General features: G+C 47.8%; 1 protein-coding gene and 1 long non-coding RNA gene across 4 annotated transcripts in view; both read left to right on the plus strand.

The window, feature by feature from the left end:
- The window catches only part of SPRED3 (sprouty related EVH1 domain containing 3), a 33,891-nt gene extending 21,526 nt beyond the window's left edge, over positions 1-12,365 (plus strand). For all 3 annotated transcript variants that reach the window (XM_081019049.1, XM_081019050.1, XM_081019051.1), the window contains exons 2-6: positions 1,593-1,764; positions 3,388-3,556; positions 4,755-4,822; positions 8,600-8,761; positions 11,293-12,365. In XM_081019049.1, the coding sequence (XP_080875175.1) occupies positions 1,597-1,764; positions 3,388-3,556; positions 4,755-4,822; positions 8,600-8,761; positions 11,293-12,012 (1,287 nt within the window). In that variant the 5' untranslated portion in view covers positions 1,593-1,596 and the 3' untranslated portion in view covers positions 12,013-12,365. The remainder of the gene's footprint in view (positions 1-1,592; positions 1,765-3,387; positions 3,557-4,754; positions 4,823-8,599; positions 8,762-11,292) is intronic.
- The window catches only part of LOC308484623, a 93,458-nt gene that overhangs the window by 72,318 nt on the left and 2,154 nt on the right, over positions 1-18,986 (plus strand). The window lies entirely within an intron of this gene.

An 18,986-nucleotide genomic window follows, 5' to 3' on the forward strand; every position in this document is an offset into this window, starting at 1 on the left:
TCTCCCATGGCACGCGATTCTTCTGGGGCCACTCGGGGGGGTTCAAGGCAGCTCCTCCCTGATCGCTCCTCCTCTTTGCCCTCTTCCTCCCCCCCTTTTTTTCTTTTTAAAAAATGCTTTAGATAATTAAAAGTTACTTGGAAGTATCAAATAGGCTTAGGATTAGAATAAGAAATGAATTGTAAAGCATTAAGGATTAGAATACTAATAAAAGAGAAGAGGATAGTAAATTGAAGGAGTTAATTTTATTGGAAATATGATTTTGGAGAACTGTTACAAGGTGATTCAATGAAATTCAGTTAGGGGGGATTTGAGGAAGTCAGCTAACGATGAAAGTTAAATTAGGTCTTAGAAGTAATAAGTGTTTTTTAAAAATTTTCTTTAGTATTGTAATGTGTTTTCTTTTGTGTGTTTTGTATGTTATTTCTGTTATAAATGTGGAAAATTAATAAAATTTTTGAAAAAAATAAAAATACTTTATTAATTTACCAATAAAAACAATCAACAGCAACAATCCATAATCAAAACAGGTAAAAAAAAAATAAAAAAACCCAGCAAAAAAGATGAAAAAGAAAAAAAACACAAAAACCAAATATTTTTCCAACATACAAACTCATTTCAGGACTACAAACCGTATTTTAAAGAATCTGTACATCAGATTCCTGGGAAGAATTTACCTTCGTATTTATAGTTTTCTACTTTTCACATTCTTTCTGTTCCTCTACCTCTTTTCACAGTTCCTATGCTTCTCTTACTATTATGTAATCTGTATTGAATTATTGAACTGAACAAGCTTTCCCTTATATCTGTGAATTTACTCAAGGAGCAGCCAAGGGTGGTGTTGCTGGAACCATGTTTTGTTTTGTTTTTTATGTAAAATTGTAATTTATTTCCCTCCCAAGTACAGTGGTACCTCGGGTTACATACCATTCAGGTTACATACACTTCAGGTTACAGACTCCGCTAACCCAGAAATAGTACCTCAGGTTAAGAACTTTGCTTCAGGATAAGAACAGAAATCGTGCTCCGGCAGCGCAGCAGCAGCGGGAGGCCCCATTAGCTAAAGTGGTGCTTCAGGTTAAGAACAGTTTCAGGTTAAGAACGGACCTCTGGAACGAATTAAGTACTTAACCCGAGGTACCACTGTATCCAGAATAGCCCATGAATATACAAATTAACAAAATGATGTTCATGTGGAAGTAAAGGATAAGGCGGTCCAATTACACCAAAGGTAACCTAGAAGTCCTGTTAATGGGATAGTGCAAGTTTACAACGTGTTGCTGGCCATGTCAACTCCTTCGTTTGGATTTTTAAAAAAGTTTTACTTAACAATTTGACGAAATAAGAACTTTGGAAAGATGCTGTCCAAAATGACACTCACGTATTTACAAACCACAGGGAGCAAAGAAAAAAAAAGATTAAAAATAAAAACGCAGAGAATTTATTAAAATATAGGTTTCCTATTTCCACCCCACAGGAGGGAACCATGTTTTGTCAGATAGTTTTCAAAACGGCTCCGTTCTTGTTTAACCTTGTCTCCAGAGTGGTTCCTTCTGAATTCTGCTATCTCTTTGCCCTCCTTCCTTCCCCAGTTACATGGTTCGGGTGCGGGCTGTGGTGATGACCCGAGACGACTCAAGCGGGGGTTGGGTGCCCATGGGCGGAGGCGGCCTGAGCCACGTCATCATCTGCAAAGTCCGGCGCCCAGAGGAAGGGCGGCGTCGCCAGTACCTGATCAGCGGGGAGCGCCTGCGGGACCAAACGGTGAGATCGACAGGGCTTTTATTCGGGGAGAAGAGCGGGTTCGTGACGTGCAGCTGGCGGGAAGGGAAAGAGGAGGTTGCAAACTAGAAGAGCCCACCATTGAAATAAACTCAGCAAAGGGGTTTGGCTGTAACCTTCGAAGCCTCCCTTTCCGTGGAGCATAGCTGTCAACCGTCCCTTATTTGACGGGAAACTCCCTTATCCCAGCGCCGTGTCCCGCTGCTGTCCCTTATTGATGATGTCCCTTCAATTCCCCAGGTTTCAAAGGAAGCAGCTCCTCTCCCTCACTCACTACCAGGGAGGAGGGAGGTTCCAGCTGTGTTGCTTGGCTGCGTTGCTCACCCAATAAGGAGTCTAAGAACGACGGGGCATGGAGCTTGCATGCCTTGTGCCGATCAAATCGGCCGCGTTGCCTGGGGACTCGCCTTTGCTCAGCGCTTCCCAGCGGAGAGGTGATGGTGGTTTTCCTTGCTGCATCCCCTTTGCCGGGTTGCTGCGCTGTGGGAACCACCGCTTGAGGCTTCGTTTGGCTGCTGGCTGGGCTTTCTGCCTTTGGCTTGGAGGGGCTCAGAAGTGGAACATACGATGTATACTGCATAGGTGTCAACCGTCCCTTATTTGGCGGGAAAGTCCCTTATCCCAGCGCCGTGTCCCGCTGCTGTCCCTTATTGATGATGTCCCTTAAATTTCCCGGGTTTCAAAGGAAGCAGCTCCTCTCCCTCCCTGCCTGCCGGCCAGGGAGGAGGGAGGCTCCAGCTGTGTTGCTTGGCCCCCGGGAGCCCCTCCCTGCCGGGACTGGCGGGAGCCTCGGGCCCTTCTGCCGCCATCCTCCTTCTGGCCACCGAACTGAGCGTCTCTGCCTGGGGTAGCATCTTCGTAGCTTGGACTTCGTTTTGCGCGAAAAGTGGTTGCTGCTTATAGTTATTTAATTGCAGTGTTTCATCAGCTTCAGCAGAAACCTCTGGAAATGAAGGGCTAAAAACCAGCGCTGCTCTCCAAAATTATCTGGTCCCTTTTAACTTCATATTTCAGTTGGCTGATTAAAATCCCTTATTTTGGCTGCTGATCCCTTATTTTCAAGGCTGCTGATCCCTTATTTTCAAATCTGAAAGTTGACAGCTATGCCAACGTATCCCAGAAGGAGCACGCTGTGTCCCCCCCCCCCCGAGGGTACTACTCTTCCTCTAACACCCCTCTGGGAATAGTAGCTCTGTGAAACCATCCCACCCGCTGAAAGGGGCTGCACATAAGTCAAAGCCAAAGGCCTGGCAAAAACTAAATGTTTTTTTGTCTACTAAAGATCTGTCACCAGGTGAGCCTTCCCAGGGAGAGCATTCCACAAGCAAGGTGCCACCACTGAAAAGGCCTGCTGTCGTGTCGCCGCCCTCAGAACCTCCAGCGGAAGTGGCACACAGAATAGGGCCTTCGGTGGCAATTGCGGGTTGCGAGGTTCTACTATCTTTGTTTGGAGAGGAGCTTTTGCTTACAGGGTCACAGCCTCCCACGTCAAGGGGCAGGGCAGATGCAGATTTGGGGTGAATCCAGCCCTTTCTCCCCTCTTTCCCAGCCTTTGACCTTGGGTGGCTGCTGTTTGCCCTCAACCTCCTTCTTTCCCTACGGCAGACCATCTTGGAGTGTGCTCTGAAGAGGGACCTTGTCTACAACAAGGTGAACCCCATTTTCCACCACTGGAAAGTCGGAGACAACAAGTTTGGCCTCACTTTCCAGAGCCCTGCCGACGCCGTGGCCTTCGAGAGAGGGGTGCAAGCTGCCCTGGAGGAGATTGCTGAAGGTGAGGGGGCAGCATGGTGGGCAAGAGTCAGGGGCATCAGTGCTGCTTGCCAGGTTTCTCACACTATGCACTCACCCCGTGCTTTTCAACATCTACATGCAGCCACTGGGAGAGATCATCAGGGGGTTTGGGATGGGTGTTCATTAGTATGCGGATGACACCCAGCTCTACCTCTCTTTCAAATCAGAACCAGCGAAGGCAATGAAGGTCCTGTGTGAGTGTCTGGAGGCGATTGGAGGATGGATGGCGGCTAATGGAGTTTTAAAAAAAAATTTTTTTATTTTTATTTACAGAAAGACTCATTCTTGCTGGTATAATCTTAATATTTACAACCAGATGAAGGCTTCATTTTCAGAATAACAAATTTTCAGAGTAGTTTTTACAGTTAAATCAGAAATTACTGATTTGGCTATACGATTAGAAATACATAAACAGATAATTATGAAATTATTGTGAGGTTTAATAAGTTAACTGCTTGTATTTGGAAAACTTTTCTGCTGTACTTTATTGGAAGGAGACAAATAATCATTTCCTTAATAACAATTTATTTAACTAGAACAATACAGTGGTACCTCGGGTTACATACGCTTCAGGTTACATACGCTTCAGGTTACAGACTCTGCTAACCCAGAAATAGTACCTCAGGTTAAGAACTTTGCTTCAGGATGAGAACAGAAAATGTGCAGCAGCGGCGCAGCAGCAGCGGGAGGCCCCATTAGCTAAAGTGGTGCTTCAGGTTAAGAATAGTTTCAGGTTAAGTACGGACCTCCGGAACAAATTAAGTACTTAACCTGAGGTACCACTGTAACATTATAGCATATGTGTCCATGTTTGTTAACTGAAGTGGTTAAACAATTTAAAAAACAACGAACTTTAGCATGCATGAAAAACTCAAAACAAATGAATATTTCCTGATGAATAGCCTTTGAACTATAATGTAACTTAAATAGAAAACCATCTTTAGAAAGATTTTTTTCCCCAAAAAAAGCATTTTATTTTAAAAATCCAATTTAAATAATTTTTATTTTAAAAAATTGATTATTTTTTTAAAACCATTGATTTTTATCCATCCTGCTCAAGAGTGCATGGTCCTATTTGCAGCCTAGCTGAAGCTTTGCTGTTTAAAATGGGATGGGGTTTTTTTTAGGGGGTGGGGGTTGGTGGCATAACTTTTACCCCTCTGTTTTCATTCTCTCAGGTTCCCTCTCACCTTCCTCTACCTCCTCCTCCCAGGACGACGCCGACGGGACAGATGAAGTTCTTGCCGTAAGCAGTTTCCTGACATTTCACTTGCGGCGCTTCTGAGTGTGTGCAGAGTGCCTTACTCCCTTGGCAGGAATCATACTGTAGCCTTATTAGAGTTTACCGACTGGTGGGGTCTGCGTTGTTCCCGGGAGGGAGGGAGGAAGTCAAATGACACCGAGGTTGATTCAGAGAAAGAGTTTATTCTGCTCTCCAGATAGCAGAAGGCACTTGCGTGGTCAGTCCACAGCAAGTCCAAAGAAATGAGAGATTTCATGCAGTATATATATCTTCCAGGCAACCTCTCCCCCCTTCCCCAGGAATCCAGCCACGTCAGCCTATACACGCAAGTTGACATCACAGATGTTCCTGCTCCTTACTCTTAATAAAAGGGTTTTCCTCTTCCTGTACTTTTGACCATAAAAGGGTGTTCCTATTCCTGTTCCTATACTCTTATATTGGAGCAAGTGGTCACCAACTCCTGGCACCGTTCCCGGACTAAGTCTGAGCGTCAGAGTGTGGTCTTAATGTAAGATAAGATAGAGTGCAATCCCTGCTCCACTGGAACAGCCAAGGCCATCCATTGCCATCACGGACTGATAAAGGAGAGCGCTTTGAGCACTTGTTTATACAGCTGGCTTTCTGTTTATACATTGACTCATGAGCTCAAGTGAATGCATTTTAGAAATGCTCCCTTGCAGCAGGGGGAAAAATGTGGATTTTGGGTCCCATTTCAGACTGACTGTACAGTCAGGTTTTTAGATTTGGGAAACCCATTCCTTCAATACAACCACAGAATTGTAGAGTTGGAAGGGACCTGAGGGTCATCTAGCCCAACCCCGGGCAATGCAGGGATCTTTCGCGCAACGCGGGGCTCAAACCTATGACCCTGAGATTAAGAGCCTCGTGCTCTACCAACCAAACTTATCCCAGCAGCTCTTCCACCAAAAACACCAAAGGGTTGCGTTCCAACGTTCGTCAAGCCCTTTGGAATTAACGGGCAGGAATAGCTTAGCTCCATTAGTTTCACTGGGTCTACTCTGTATCTAATTTAGTTGGGTGTACTCCAAAATCTGCACAAGGGAGTGCTTGCTGCACAAGATGGACCTGATCCTGCACAGCTCTTCTTAGAATCTCATGAACATCCCAGGAAATCCCAGAATGTGTGTTTTGGTTTGGCTTTCCAAAATAATAATAATAATAATAATAATAATAATAATAAATTTTATTTATACCCCGCCCTCCCCAGCCAAGACCGGGCTCAGGGCGGCTAACACCAAATATAAAAACAATTGATTGAAATACAGCTTAAAAAACAAGATTAAAATACAACATTAAAGCATTAAAATGCAGCCTCATTTCAGTGGAAACTCAATCAAAAACTTTTGGGGGGATAAAAACGTCTGGCTAACTATCCAGACTGGTCCTACGTGGGCCAGTAAAAAGCCAGGGAAGTCCCCAAATAGGAGTTCCAACACAGAAGGAGAAAGGAAAAAAGAAAGAGGGGGAGGGGATCAACCTGAATCAAGATTATTTCCCAAACAAAGGGTTTGCAGGAGCATGTCCATTGCCTGATGAAAATTTGGAAAGCTGGGGGGGGGGTTTGGGGGAGGGAGTGGGCTGACTCTAATGCCAGCTAGGCCAGATGGACAGAAAGCCATGAAACATATTGGATGAGCTTGGACCGCTCACTCACTCTCTCTCAGCCCAGCCTTACCTCACAGGGTTGTCGTGACGATAAAATGGGGAGGAAGAGAACCCACGTACCCCCACCTTGAGTGTCCCAAAGTTGCAGTGTGTGCTGGTCCCAAGGGTTAACCATGCGGCGAGTCCAGTCCGAGGTCAAGGGTGCGGTATGGAGGCTGTCCATCAAAGATGAAGCGGGGTCCAAGGCAGGGAGTCAGGTGAGGTCAGGAACTCTGGAAGAAGAGCTGGACAGGGTTCAGACAGGAACTAGCAACCAACAATGTTGCTCCCACAACTTGGGACTGGGGCTGGCCGGCTTTTATCTGCCCCGAGGCATAGGGAGGCCCCGATCCTCTGGTGACTCGCCTCTCCTGGCCTGGAGGCGAGGGCTCCTCCTGCGGGAACTTAGTTCCCTCCGCCTCTCTGCCCTGAGCCTCTGCAGCTCAGGAGAGGCTGGAGGGTGACCGGACCCAGAGGCAACCTCAGCTTCCTCTGACAGGGCTGAGAGTGGAGCGCCTGCAGGCAATGGGTCCTCCATCACCTCAGGAGCCAGAGCAGACTCAGCTGATGCCTGCATCTGAGGATCCAGCACAGGTGCGGACCCTTCAGGCTCAAGCCCCAGCCCCGGCTCAGCTGGTTCTGGAGGCGGGGACTCCTGTGCTGGGATCCCTCATGTTCAGCCTCCAAGTCCAAATCCCAGGCCATCACACAGTGTAATGCAACGGATTAAAATAAATAACTGAAGTTTTGCACATTCTGCGTGCCTCTAGACAGGGACTGAGCTTTTGGACTTCAGAAACGGGCATCTAACCTGAGACGCAGTTTGGCTGCAAGCCACCTCCATGCCAGTAGGGGCACTGTGGGCCAGGCAACCAAGAGAAGAAGCCAATGTCTGGACCAGGGGTCAGCAAACTTTTTCAGCAGGGGGCCGCTCCACTGTCCCTCAGACCTTGTGGGGGGCCAGACTATATTTTGAAAGGAAAAAAATGAATTCTTATGCCCCACAAATAACCCAGAGATGCATTTTAAATAAAAGGGCACATTCTGTTGGGATGCGTCCAAGGAAATAGGGGCAAATGGCAGGCCCCCAGCTGGCTCCAGCCCACCGGCTGGCAGCCAAGCGATCTCCGGTCCTTGGTTCAGCATGTAACCGCGGCTTGAGCTTCATAAACCTTCAGAAGCTGAGCATGCAAGCCAACAGAGAATAAAACTTTTCGCAACAGAAGGGCAGATAGAGGCTGTCTAAAGCGTATATACAGGCCTTTTATTCAGCATCAGGCAAAGGGGAAAACATGTCTTCTCCCCTTCGTGTCCAAGCAAAAAGCATAAGCAAAAGCTATACACAAACGGAGGTTCCCAGCAAGTTGTGCCAGAATGTAAACAGGCATGTGACACGCAACAGCCTGTTCCTCTTAAGGTGGAACGTAATATCTTAACACATTCTTCTTGTTGTTGTTGTTTAGTTGTTTAGTCGTGTCCGCCTCTTTGTGACCCCCTGGACCAGAGCACGCCAGGCACTCCTGTCTTCCACTGCCTCCCGCAGTTTGGTCAAACTCATGCTGGTAGCTTCGAGAACACTGTCCCACCATCTCGTCCTCTGTCGTCCCATTCTCCCTGTGTCCTCCATCTTTCCCAGCATCAGGGTCTTTTCCAGGGAGTCTTCTCTTCTCATGAGGTGGCCAAAGTCTTGGAGCCTCAGCTTCAGGATCTGTCCTTCCAGTGAGCACTCAGGGCTGATTTCCTTCAGAATGGATAGGTTTGATCTTCTTGCAGTCCATGGGACTCTCAAGAGTCTCCTCCAGCACCATAATTCAAAAGCATCAATTCTTCGGCGATCAGCAACTCTCCACTATGACCTGTCCATCTTGAGTGCCCTGCTCGGCATAGTTCATAGCTTCTCTGAATTATTCAAGCCCCTTCGCCACGGCAAGGCAGTGACCCATGAAGGGGTAATACATTCTACTCATGTAAAAACATGCTGATTCCCGGACCGTTCAAGGGCTGGATTGAGAAGGCGATTGGGCCGGATCCGGCCCCCGGGCCTTAGGTTGCCTACCCATGGCCTGGACCAAGGGGTAGTGTGGGACTCCGCCAACTCTCTTTCTCTCTTTCTAGGTCCACACGGACAGTGAGTCCTCGTCGAACAGCCGCAAGGAAATGCTGCCCAAACCCATCACCATCGTCACCAGTGAGTCCTCCTCCAGCTGCTACTTGCGGTCCCCGGTCTCCGAAGAGTTCTCCTTCAGCACGGCGCAGGGAGCAACGTCTAGCGGGCCGGTACGTGTCTGGGGCTGGGGTTGTCTCTGGGGCTTCTGGGTTATAAAATGTGGTTGTTTTGAGGAGCCCTTTCTGCTGTGGGGAGTACTCTTCAAACTACAGTGGTACCTCGGGATGCGAACAGGATCCGTTCCGGAGCCCCGTTCACATCCCGAATGGAACGCAAGATGCGATGGCACGTCTGTGCGGGTTGTGTTTCGCCGCTTTTGTGCATGCACGTGACGTCATTTTGAGCATCTGCGCATGCGCGAGCGGCGAAACCTGGAAGTAACGCACTCTGTTACTTCCAGGTTGCCGCGGAGCGCAACTCGAACACGCTCAACCTGAAGCACATTCAACTCGAGGTATGACTGTATTTATTTATGTAATTACAGTGGTACCTCGGGTTAAGAACTTAATTTGTTCTGGAGGTCTGTTCTTAACCTGAAGCACCACTTTAACTAATAGGGCGGCTGTGTTGCCGCTGCACGATTTCTGTTCTCATCCTGAAGCAAAGTTCTTAACCCGAGGTAATATTTCTGGGTTAGCGGAGTCTAACCTGAAGCGTCTGTAACCCAAGGTACCACTGTATTCATTCATTCTTGTACCCTGTCCATCTAACTGGATTGGCGCCTTCCAATAAAATTACAGGGAAAACAACCACCACCACCATTAAAACCTTTCTGATTCAAGAACAATCAAAAGAAACATTCAGACAATTCAGACAATTAAGTGCAGTGCGGTATACAGTGGTACCTCAGGTTACATACGCTTCAGGTTACAGACTCCGCTAACCCAGAAATAGTGCTTCAGGTTAAGAACTTTGCTTCAGGATGAGAACAGAAATCGTGCTCTGGTGGCGCGGCAGCAGTGGGAGACCCCATTAGCTAAAGTTGTGTTTCAGGTTAAGAACAATTTCAGGTTAAGAACGGACCTCTGGAACGAATTAAGTACTTAACCCGAGGTACCACTGTAGAATAGTATCAAAACGATTTTTTTAATTGCAGAATACGCTTAGATATTCCCAGAGCATTCCACAGTTCTGCACGGCATGTTGTCGTGAGCAGGGCTTTTCAACTCTGACAGATATGAAAGATAGGAGAAGAGAAAGGCTTCTCTGTGCTGATGAGGAGATGAGCTTGTTTGCCTCAAGTTAGAACTAAAATAAATGAGATTGCAAGCAAGCTCGCACTTCTCATCTCAGTTTGTATACCTACTTAAGGTACGTATGCAAGAGGCTTGTTTATAATTATGTTTGGGTATGATTCCTGTTCTTAGGTACCTGCACTGTTTTATACTTTCTGTATGTCCCGTGACCATATTATAAAGCAGTTGTGTTCTATGTTACAAATCAAGCACTGCTAAGAGTGGCTTTATTTTTTTTAAAAAAAAATTAAATCAACCTTTATTATACAGAAATATTAAAATACATACAATATAAAACATTACATTTCAGACATTACAAATTATAAATATACAAAAGAAAATAGAAGAAGAAAAAGAAAAGAAAAAGAAATTTTTAATTATGGTTTTATTTACAATTAAAAAAGAACCTTCCGACGATACCTGTTGTATTATTTTGAGATTAGTTTCTTTACACAGTTTCCTGAAAATATTTGTCTCTGTTTTGATTCTAGTTTCCTCCCATATTACCTTATGTTACAAAACTCATTCAATATCTGCCATAAAGCTTTTGTTATCACCGTAACCTTTGAGATATTCTTTGATTACTATCCATTCTTTATTAACATCTTGTATCGAGTTTCCTCTCACTAACCCAGTTATCTTTGCTAACTGTAGGTATTCTACCAATTTGGTCTGCCATTCGATTCTGGAGGGGATGGTTTCGCTTTTCCAATTTTTCGCAGTTAGAATCCTGGCAGCAGTTGTGGCATGCATGAATAGTGGTCTAACCTTCTTCTTGATTTCCGTTGTCATGATTCCTAATAAGAAAGCCTCCGGTCTTTTAGTGAATGGGAGCGTGAACATTTTTTGTTTAACTCATTATAAATGATGTCCCAGAATTCTTTAATCTTTTCGCACTCCCACCACATATGCAAGTATGTTCCAATTCCGTTTTTTGGCTTATTTTATGTTTCCCAATTCTTAATACAGTGGTACTTCGGGTTAAATACTTAATTTGTTCCAGAGGTCCGTACTTAACCTGAAACTGTTCTTAACCTGAAGCACTACTTTAGCTAATGGGGCCTCCCTCTGCCGCCGCGCCGCCAGAGCACAATTTCTGTTCTCATCCTGAAGCAAAGTTCTTAACCTGAAGCACTATTTCTGGGTTAGCGGAGTCCGTAACCTGAAGCGTATGTAACCTGAAGCGTATGTAACCCAAGGTACCACTATAAAAAAAAATTGGTGGGGCACTCACAAATTTTGATCCTGAAAGTGTGGCCCGGAGGAAAACAGTTTGAGAGCCACATGCTTTTAGGGATTTTGCATTTTAAGTGCTATTGGTGGTTGCGCTTGGCTGGATTTCTCCACCCTGCTTCGACTGTGCGATGACCACACCTGTGTCCTTTCTGTCCCCTTCCCCGCGGCAGGTGCAGCCCCAGACCTTGCAGCAGCTGATGCTCCCCGACGAAGAGGAGCTGGAGAGCATCACCCCTTGCAAAGAGCTCTGGGTAACCAAAGGCTACGAGGACTACCGCCGGGCGGTGGTTCAGAAGCGGCAAATGGACCCGGACAAAATCGACATGTGCGTCCACTTCGAGAAGGGAGGCGGCGGTGGCGGCGGCAAGTCTCCGCGGGAGAAAGAGTACTGCTTGCCCCCCGGGGCCGAAGGGCGGCGCAAGGACCCCAAGGCCTCTCCGTCCTGCCACATCCACGGCGCCCCCTCGCCGCCACGGCACAAGCCCCTGAAAGAGCAGCAGCAGCAGCAGGCGCCCCCCGGCGCGCCGGGCGTGGAGGAGGACACGGTGCCCTCCCGCTGCGTCTACTGCCGGGACGTCTTTAACCACGAGGAGAACGGGCGCGGGCAGTGCCAGGACGCCCCCGACCCCATCGGCCGCTGCGTCTACCAGTTCACCTGCATGTGGTGTGCGGAGAGCATGCTCTACCACTGCATGTCGGACTCCGAAGGAGAGTACTCGGACCCCTGCTCCTGCGACACCGGGCACCCGCACTTCTGCATCCGCTGGATGGCGCTCGTCACCCTCTCCCTCGTCGTCCCCTGCATGTGCTGCTACCTGCCCCTCCACGCCTGCCACACGTGCGGCGAGCACTGCGGCTGCTGCGGCGGCAGGCACAAGGCGGTGCGGTGAGGAAGCCCCCGGAGGGGTTCGGCGCAGGGCACAAGGGTTTTGGCCGCCGGGGCGGCAGGCAGCTTGCCGATAAATCCGGAGGTTTGCTTAACAGGGGCCTGCTCCTCCCCGATTCCCTCTCCTTTTCCCTGCTCTTCTTAGGACACTTTAGGGGGGAAAGGGTGTGTGTGCGTTGTGTCCCCAGGCTGGCTGGCGGAATCCCGTTTGTGCCCTCTCTCTTTTTGGAAACCCTTTTTTTTCCGCAGCGTGTGGCGTGGTAAGGAGGGAACGGCTGTGGGGAAATGGATGGCGACATCTCGCCTGCCCAGTGGCTGGGTGCTGTTTTGCAGAAGGTAGCTGGTTTGGTGGGACCTCTCTCGGGTGTTTAAAACAACAACTCATGGGGACTTAAGAAAAGAAAAGGAACTGCTTTAAAATGGAAGAGAGAAGTGAATGACGACACTGTAAGAAAAGGGACTGGTGTCTGCCTGCTGACTCTCAGACTGCCCCCCATTTTCGTAGATGTGTGGTACTTACAGCGTCCTTGAAATCGGCCCCCTGTTTGCAGAACTGCTACGGATTTTGAGGTGGGAAGAAGCAGGCCTAGGCAGTTTTGATTCCACCAAGCCAGAGGCAGCCCACCCCCTGCGTATTTGGAGTGGGGGGGGCACTCCCAGCTGCTCAACAACAATACTCCCTTGACCCATTTTCGTGTAGGGTTCCATAAACGGCAGGCGTGGCTGGATTCACGTTGGAGAGGGATGTGTTTTGAGGGCAGCTTAACTTTCGTCTTCTTCTTCACCACTGTCACCCCCAAAACCAATCACTTAGTATGAGCTAAACACACACACACACACACACACAATCTATGTCCTTATAGGTTGTTTTGACCTATGATGGTTGAGCTGGTTGAGGCTGATGGAAGCTGTCGTCCAAAACATCTGAAAGTCAGCAGGTTAGCAAAGGCTGGCCTATGGCATCTATATTCATAACAACAACAATTTATTATTTACAGTATATGCTGCCCATCTGAATGGGTTGCCCCAGCCACTCTGTGCGGCTTCCAACAAAATTTTAAAAACGTAATAAAGCACCAGACATTAAAAGCTTCCCTAAACAGGGCTGCCTTCAGGTGTCTTCTAAAAGTCAGGTGTTTATTTCCTTGACATCTGACGGGAGGGCGTTCCAGAGGGCAGGTGCCACCACTGAGAAGGCCCTCTGCTGGTTCCCTGCAACCTCACTTCTCCCAGAGAGGGAACTGCTAGAAAACCCTCGGAGCTGGACTTCAGTGTCCGGGTTGAGTGATGGGGTTGGAGACACTCCTTCAGGTATACAGGGTCGAGGCCGTTTAGGGCTTTAAAGGTTAGCACCAACACTCTGAATTGTGCTCGGAAATGTCCTGAGAGATTTCTCTCCTGTGGGAGAGGTTTGCTTTGCTGGGCCCCAGCTTGCAGTGAAACTTTTTCAGGGAGCGGATTCCAGAGGCAGCCCCACTTTCCTGCCTCAGATCTCTTGTTACTAAAGAAGCAGATGGAAAACCAGGACCCCCTTTCCCTTCAGGCTCAGCCAGTGTGGCCAGGAATGATGGGAGTTGTTGTCCAGTAATATCTGGACAGCTCTAGGCAGCATTGGCCAAACTTGCTGCCATCCGACTACAACTCCCATCATCCATGACCACTGGTCCTTCTAGCTAGGGATGGTGGGAGTTGTAGTCAAATGGCAGCAAGTTTGGCCAGCTCCCATCATCTATGACCACTGGTCCTTCTAGCTAGGGATGATGGGAGTTGTAGTCCAACAAGAGCTGGGGCACCCACATTTGAGAAATACGGCTAGCGCGATTCTTCAAAACAACAGCGCACAACTGAGCCCCAGCCCGGAGTTTGGTCTGACACCCTGGCTTCTTGCTTCAGGCTGTGTTTGGACGCCACAAAAGCAGTGCAGAGGGCTGAGGTCAGTGGGAGAGCACCTGTTCAGCAGGCAAAAGATCCCAGGTTCACTCCCTGGCACCGCCCAAGTATGAAGCCGTTCCCAAAATCCCGAGCAGCCACTGGCAGTCAGTGTAAAGTGCTAGAGAGATTGATGGTCTGGTGATATAAGACAGCTTCACTGGAGCCTGTGGAAACTGGTAGGGCAGAAAGCAGGGAGCTCAACAGTAGGGGGCGCCAGAGCCAAAGACAGGCAGAGGCAGCTAACTCTAGTTTTGACCTCCCTGCTGTGTTCTACAAGGGCAACCCTGAGGCTGAGGAAGTGGTTTTAAGTGACAATTGTAGGCAGCTGGAGGGCAGGCCGAAGTTTGGGGCAGTGCCCATTTCCTAATTGACCAACCTCCAACAGGCAGCTTCCTAGGGTCCCCCTAAGCTATACCACTCAAGCCAGGGGACAAATGTAAAAGGTAAAGGGACCCCTGACCCTAATGGTCCAGTCATGGCCGACTCTGCGGTTGCAGCGCTCATCTTGCTTTACTGGCCAAGGGAGCCGGCGTACAGCTTCCGGGTCATGTGGCCAGCATGACTAAGCCGCTTCTGGCGAACCAGAGCAGCGCACGGAAACGCCGTTTACCTTCCCGCCAGGGCGGTACCTATTTATCTACTTGCACTTTGACGTGCTTTCAAACTACTAGGTGGGCAGGAGCAGGGACCAAGCAATGGGAGCTCACCCTGTCACGGGGATTCGAACCACCGACCTTCTGATCGGCAAGTCCTAGGCTCTGTGGTTTAACCCACAGTGCCACCCGCGTCCCAAATGAGCTATAGGCAAAACCCCAAAGAGGTGCAGCCATTTGCTGAAAGAGTAACTGGGGCAACCCAGCCAGATGGGCAACGTATAAAAATTAAATTATGATTACCCTAAGCATGGGCGGAGGTGGTGGCCTTGCCTTATGTTTATCCTTGGCCGCCCTGGTTGCTGAGTGTTGACCCAGCCGAGCTGTCCTGGAGCTGCCAGCCTCAGTGTACGTAGTCTGGTTGGCACTTCCGGTATCCATGCCAGATGGTAGCCAATGCCTAGCAGAGGGCTGGTGCGGTTTGAAGGCAGGAGTTAAAAAATAGAGAGAAAAATAACTCCTGTACCTCCATCACTGCCTTGGTTCTGAAAATTAGGGGTGTTTTCTCAGTGCTTTATCCATTCTCTCCCTTTCCCCAAAGTCACCAGTTTTTCACTGTGCTCTCTGGGCTTTCAGTTCCAGTTTTACAAAGTTTCAGGGGGGGAAACATGGAGTCATGTGGACTAGATGCGTGGAACGCCAGCTGCCAGGACAGAGCTGATCAGGGCGTTTCAGATGTCCAAAGATATCGCTCTGGCATCTCTCCATCTTTCTCCCTCCGTCGCTCGGCTTTTCAGCGCCTCTGCCGAGCCATGCCAGTGCCACCTCCTCCCAATCCTTGCAAAAAGAAAAATTGATTGGCCCAAATTTTAAAACGGTAGGGATTATGCAGAATGACCCAGGGTATGCAAATGCCAACCATTTGCGTCATTTCTTTCAAGGGCAAAATGTGGATTTCCTTTGTTCAGAACTTGAGTGTGGGTGGTTACCGTATTTTTCGCTCTATAACACGCACCAGACCATAACACGCACGTAGTTTTTAGAGGAGGAAAACAAGAAAAAAAATATTCTAAACGAAATAGTGGATATATGATTTTTGTGGTTCATGCTGTGGCCACAGACATGTGATCTGACAGTGAGTTTGGAGTAGCCCAATGCAAAAATCCTGAGGATCCATGTGGATCCATGCTTTGTAACCACGGAGGAGGGAAGGAAGGGGAACCATGGATCCTCTGCTCACGACTGCAGCAGATCCCCACCACCACCTGCAGGCATTCGCTCCATAACACGCACAGACATTTCCCCTTACTTTCTAGGAGGAAAAAAGTGAGTGTTATGGTGCAAAAAATACGGTACTTCGAGATTTCGGCCCAGAAACTACATTGCTGTGTTAGAAGCCCAGGCAAAACAAGGATCTGCACTCGGATCTTTTCTAGCTTCTCAACAGCCAGATCTAGACCTGGTTTAAAAAAAAGAAAATATTTGGGAAGATTCCCCAAATCTGTTAATTGCTGGTTTTCTTCAACTGGAAATTAAAGGGGAGGAATACTGCCATTTTGAAAGCATATTAGTTGTCCCGTTTTTACATTTCCACTGCAGAAACTGATGAGGGGAGTCAAAAGAAAGACTTGACCCAAGTAATCTGCATTTCAGGGTTGGATGAGATGAACTTTCTGGGTCCCTTCCCAGCAGGCCCGTCTTACCCATTGAGGCTAGTGGCGCAGGGCACCAGGGCGCAAGGTTCTGGAGGGTGCCAGGCGAGAGTCTGGGGAACACCGAACGAGCGCGCTGAGTGAGTGAGGCTGCATGCGTTGCTCCCGCCGAATGTCTGCTCGGTTTTTTCCCTTTTAGCCTGTGTTGTAAACAAAAATCTGCCCTTTTCCCTTATGGGGTATCCAAGAGCCCATATAGAGTCCTTACATGGGTTCCCTATTGGTAGGAGAGAATAACAGAGGCCAACCAGAGAATATTGAGAAGCAAAGCAGCCAGTAAGCCTGATCTTTATTGATCTGTTGCAACTGGGTGCTCCCCTCATCCGCAGGAGAGAGGAGGGACCCAGAAAAATGGCGTGCAAGGCCTTATAAAGACTTTTGAAATTGCCACCCTGTAGATCAAGACCACCCCCAGAAACATCATACATACATCACAGAAGGGGTGTAACCTAAGACCACCCCTCCGATACATCACACCTACGTCACAGAAAAGGCAGTCTTAAAACAGAAATTTGAATGTTGTTTTTCTCCTGTCCTTGTTTATCTCCTGTCTGGCAGGTTACTTGACTGGATTTCCTGGGGAGCCTGGCCATTCTTTTGTAGTGATAAATACTTAGTTCCTGGGCCACGTCACAGGCTCACACCCTATTCAAACACAGAGATACCCTTAAGACAGGATTTGTGAAGGAAAAGACAATGGGGAGGTTTCCCACTTTGACCTTGTGGAGAAAACATTTGCTCAGTTTAGGAATCAAAATGGTTCCAGGTCGGTCTTCCTGTGCTGATCTATGTACGTGCGGTTATGAACATTACCATATATCTAAGACCTCAAAATTCCTATCACACCTGCAGGCGCCGAATTCTGCAGGGCACCAGAAGGCTAAAAGGGGAAAAACCAAGCCGATGCTTTGCGGGAGCGGCGCATGTGCCCTCGCTCACTCGGCGCAGGCCCGCTCGCTCGGTGTGCTGCCTGCCGTGGCCACCGTGGCACGAAGCAGCCAGCTGAGCCAGGAGGTTCTGCGTCCAGCCTCTGCCTCTTCCCCACCGGAGGAGCCGCCTTCCAGCCGCTGCCTGCCTCCTCCAGCCCTAAAAAAAAAGGTCAATTCTGGGAAAGGCGGGCGCCAGAGGGATCTTTGCACCATGGCGCTGGATATGCGTAAGACGGCCCTGTTTCTAAGTCTACCATTTGGTAATTCTATGAACCAGGTGTTTTTGGAGGGCCAAGGTTAGCTTGAGAGTTTAGGTGGTTTTCTCGGTCACTGCAGAAAAGTACGGAAAGCAAATCAAAGCCAGAGAAGAGACGATTCGAAGCATTTATCCCTTTTTTTTTCATTCTTGCACACAGAAAACCAATCGCCGGTTTAGAGATTCCTTAGGACGCAGGGCCTTCTCTGTAACCCGTTAGAAGCTTTAAGGAATGTAAAAAGGAAACGCGAATCTATGTACTTGCTGGTTTGCTTTTGAGTGGTAAATGTTGGGGGCGTTATGGGATGTGCGATCCATTTTAGGAGTGAATGGAACCGGAACTACATTTCCCAGTATGCACTTGAGTTGGCAGACCACACTACCCTTGATATCTAAAGAGTGGCAAAGCTCTCGTTTTTCTTAACGCCGGAAAAGTAACGTCGGATAACTATGGTTTGGTGCAAGATATAGTAATGCTCTTTTAATAGGGATGCTTACGCAGACAGGGTTCGGTTTACAGGGTACACAGCTGCCTTGCTCCCCATATTTTAAGTTATTTTCCTTTAGTCTGTATGTGTGCGAGTTTGTATGTGCAAACTTTTTCTAAGGCTTTAATTCTGAGACTGAGCTGGACAAAAGGGGGTGACAGCTTATACAAAAAAAAAAAAAAGGTGCTATGCCAAACTGGGAGGGGGAAAAGGGGCATCAGGATTTTCCAATTTAATTGAATTTATAGATCCTTCCCTAGGTGTAATGGTGGATAAGTGTATGAGGTTTCTAAATGAGACATATCCCACTACTGGCACCAATTATGAGAGGTCAGCATGGTTTCATTTCAAATACATTTTATCAGCTACTCAATTTTCTTGGGGAAATAATGAATTTTGACAGATGCCAAACAAAGTTTATTAAACAAGCAAACACTTTCCTGTTTCATCCTGACGACAGCATCAATATTTATTTCGGGACAGGAAATTTATTGCTACAGTCCCGTATTTTCATCTCAGTCATTTTGCTATAGGTTCCCATTTTACTGACTGAGAAACTGAGGCAGAGCCACAGAGCAGAAAATTAAAGTGTTGCTAAGAAAACAGGTACTGTGTAATACTAAATAGATACAGACGAGAGGGGGGCGGTTAAATCACTTGGCAGGCCACCTTAGCAGAGGTTTCCTGTTAAAAATAAGAAATAAAAACCCTCTTTGAGCCTCTCAACCAACCACCAAGGAAGGGAATGCCACCGTCACACCCCAAAAAACACCGTCACTCAAAGAGGAGCCTTAAACCAGAAATCTTGCCGAGGGTCTATTTTGAGGGACCTGTGTGAATGGAATGCTACCGAATTTCTCAAAATGTGTGAATTGCAATGCATTTGAGAACTTACCAAATCCATGAATGTTGATGCCACACGTATGCAGAAACCCAAAAGGGTGTTTTGAGTTGTGTGAAAAACACCCTAAAAGCATGTAACGTGGGCATAAAAACCTAACAAAGGCACTGGGTATTGCCATAGGGTCAGTTTCACTCCCCGTCAAATACGGAAGACAGATTTCTAAG

This window comes from Podarcis pityusensis (genome assembly GCF_964106645.2).
Source record: "Podarcis pityusensis genome assembly, chromosome: 8".
Lineage (NCBI taxonomy): Eukaryota > Metazoa > Chordata > Lepidosauria > Squamata > Lacertidae > Podarcis > Podarcis pityusensis.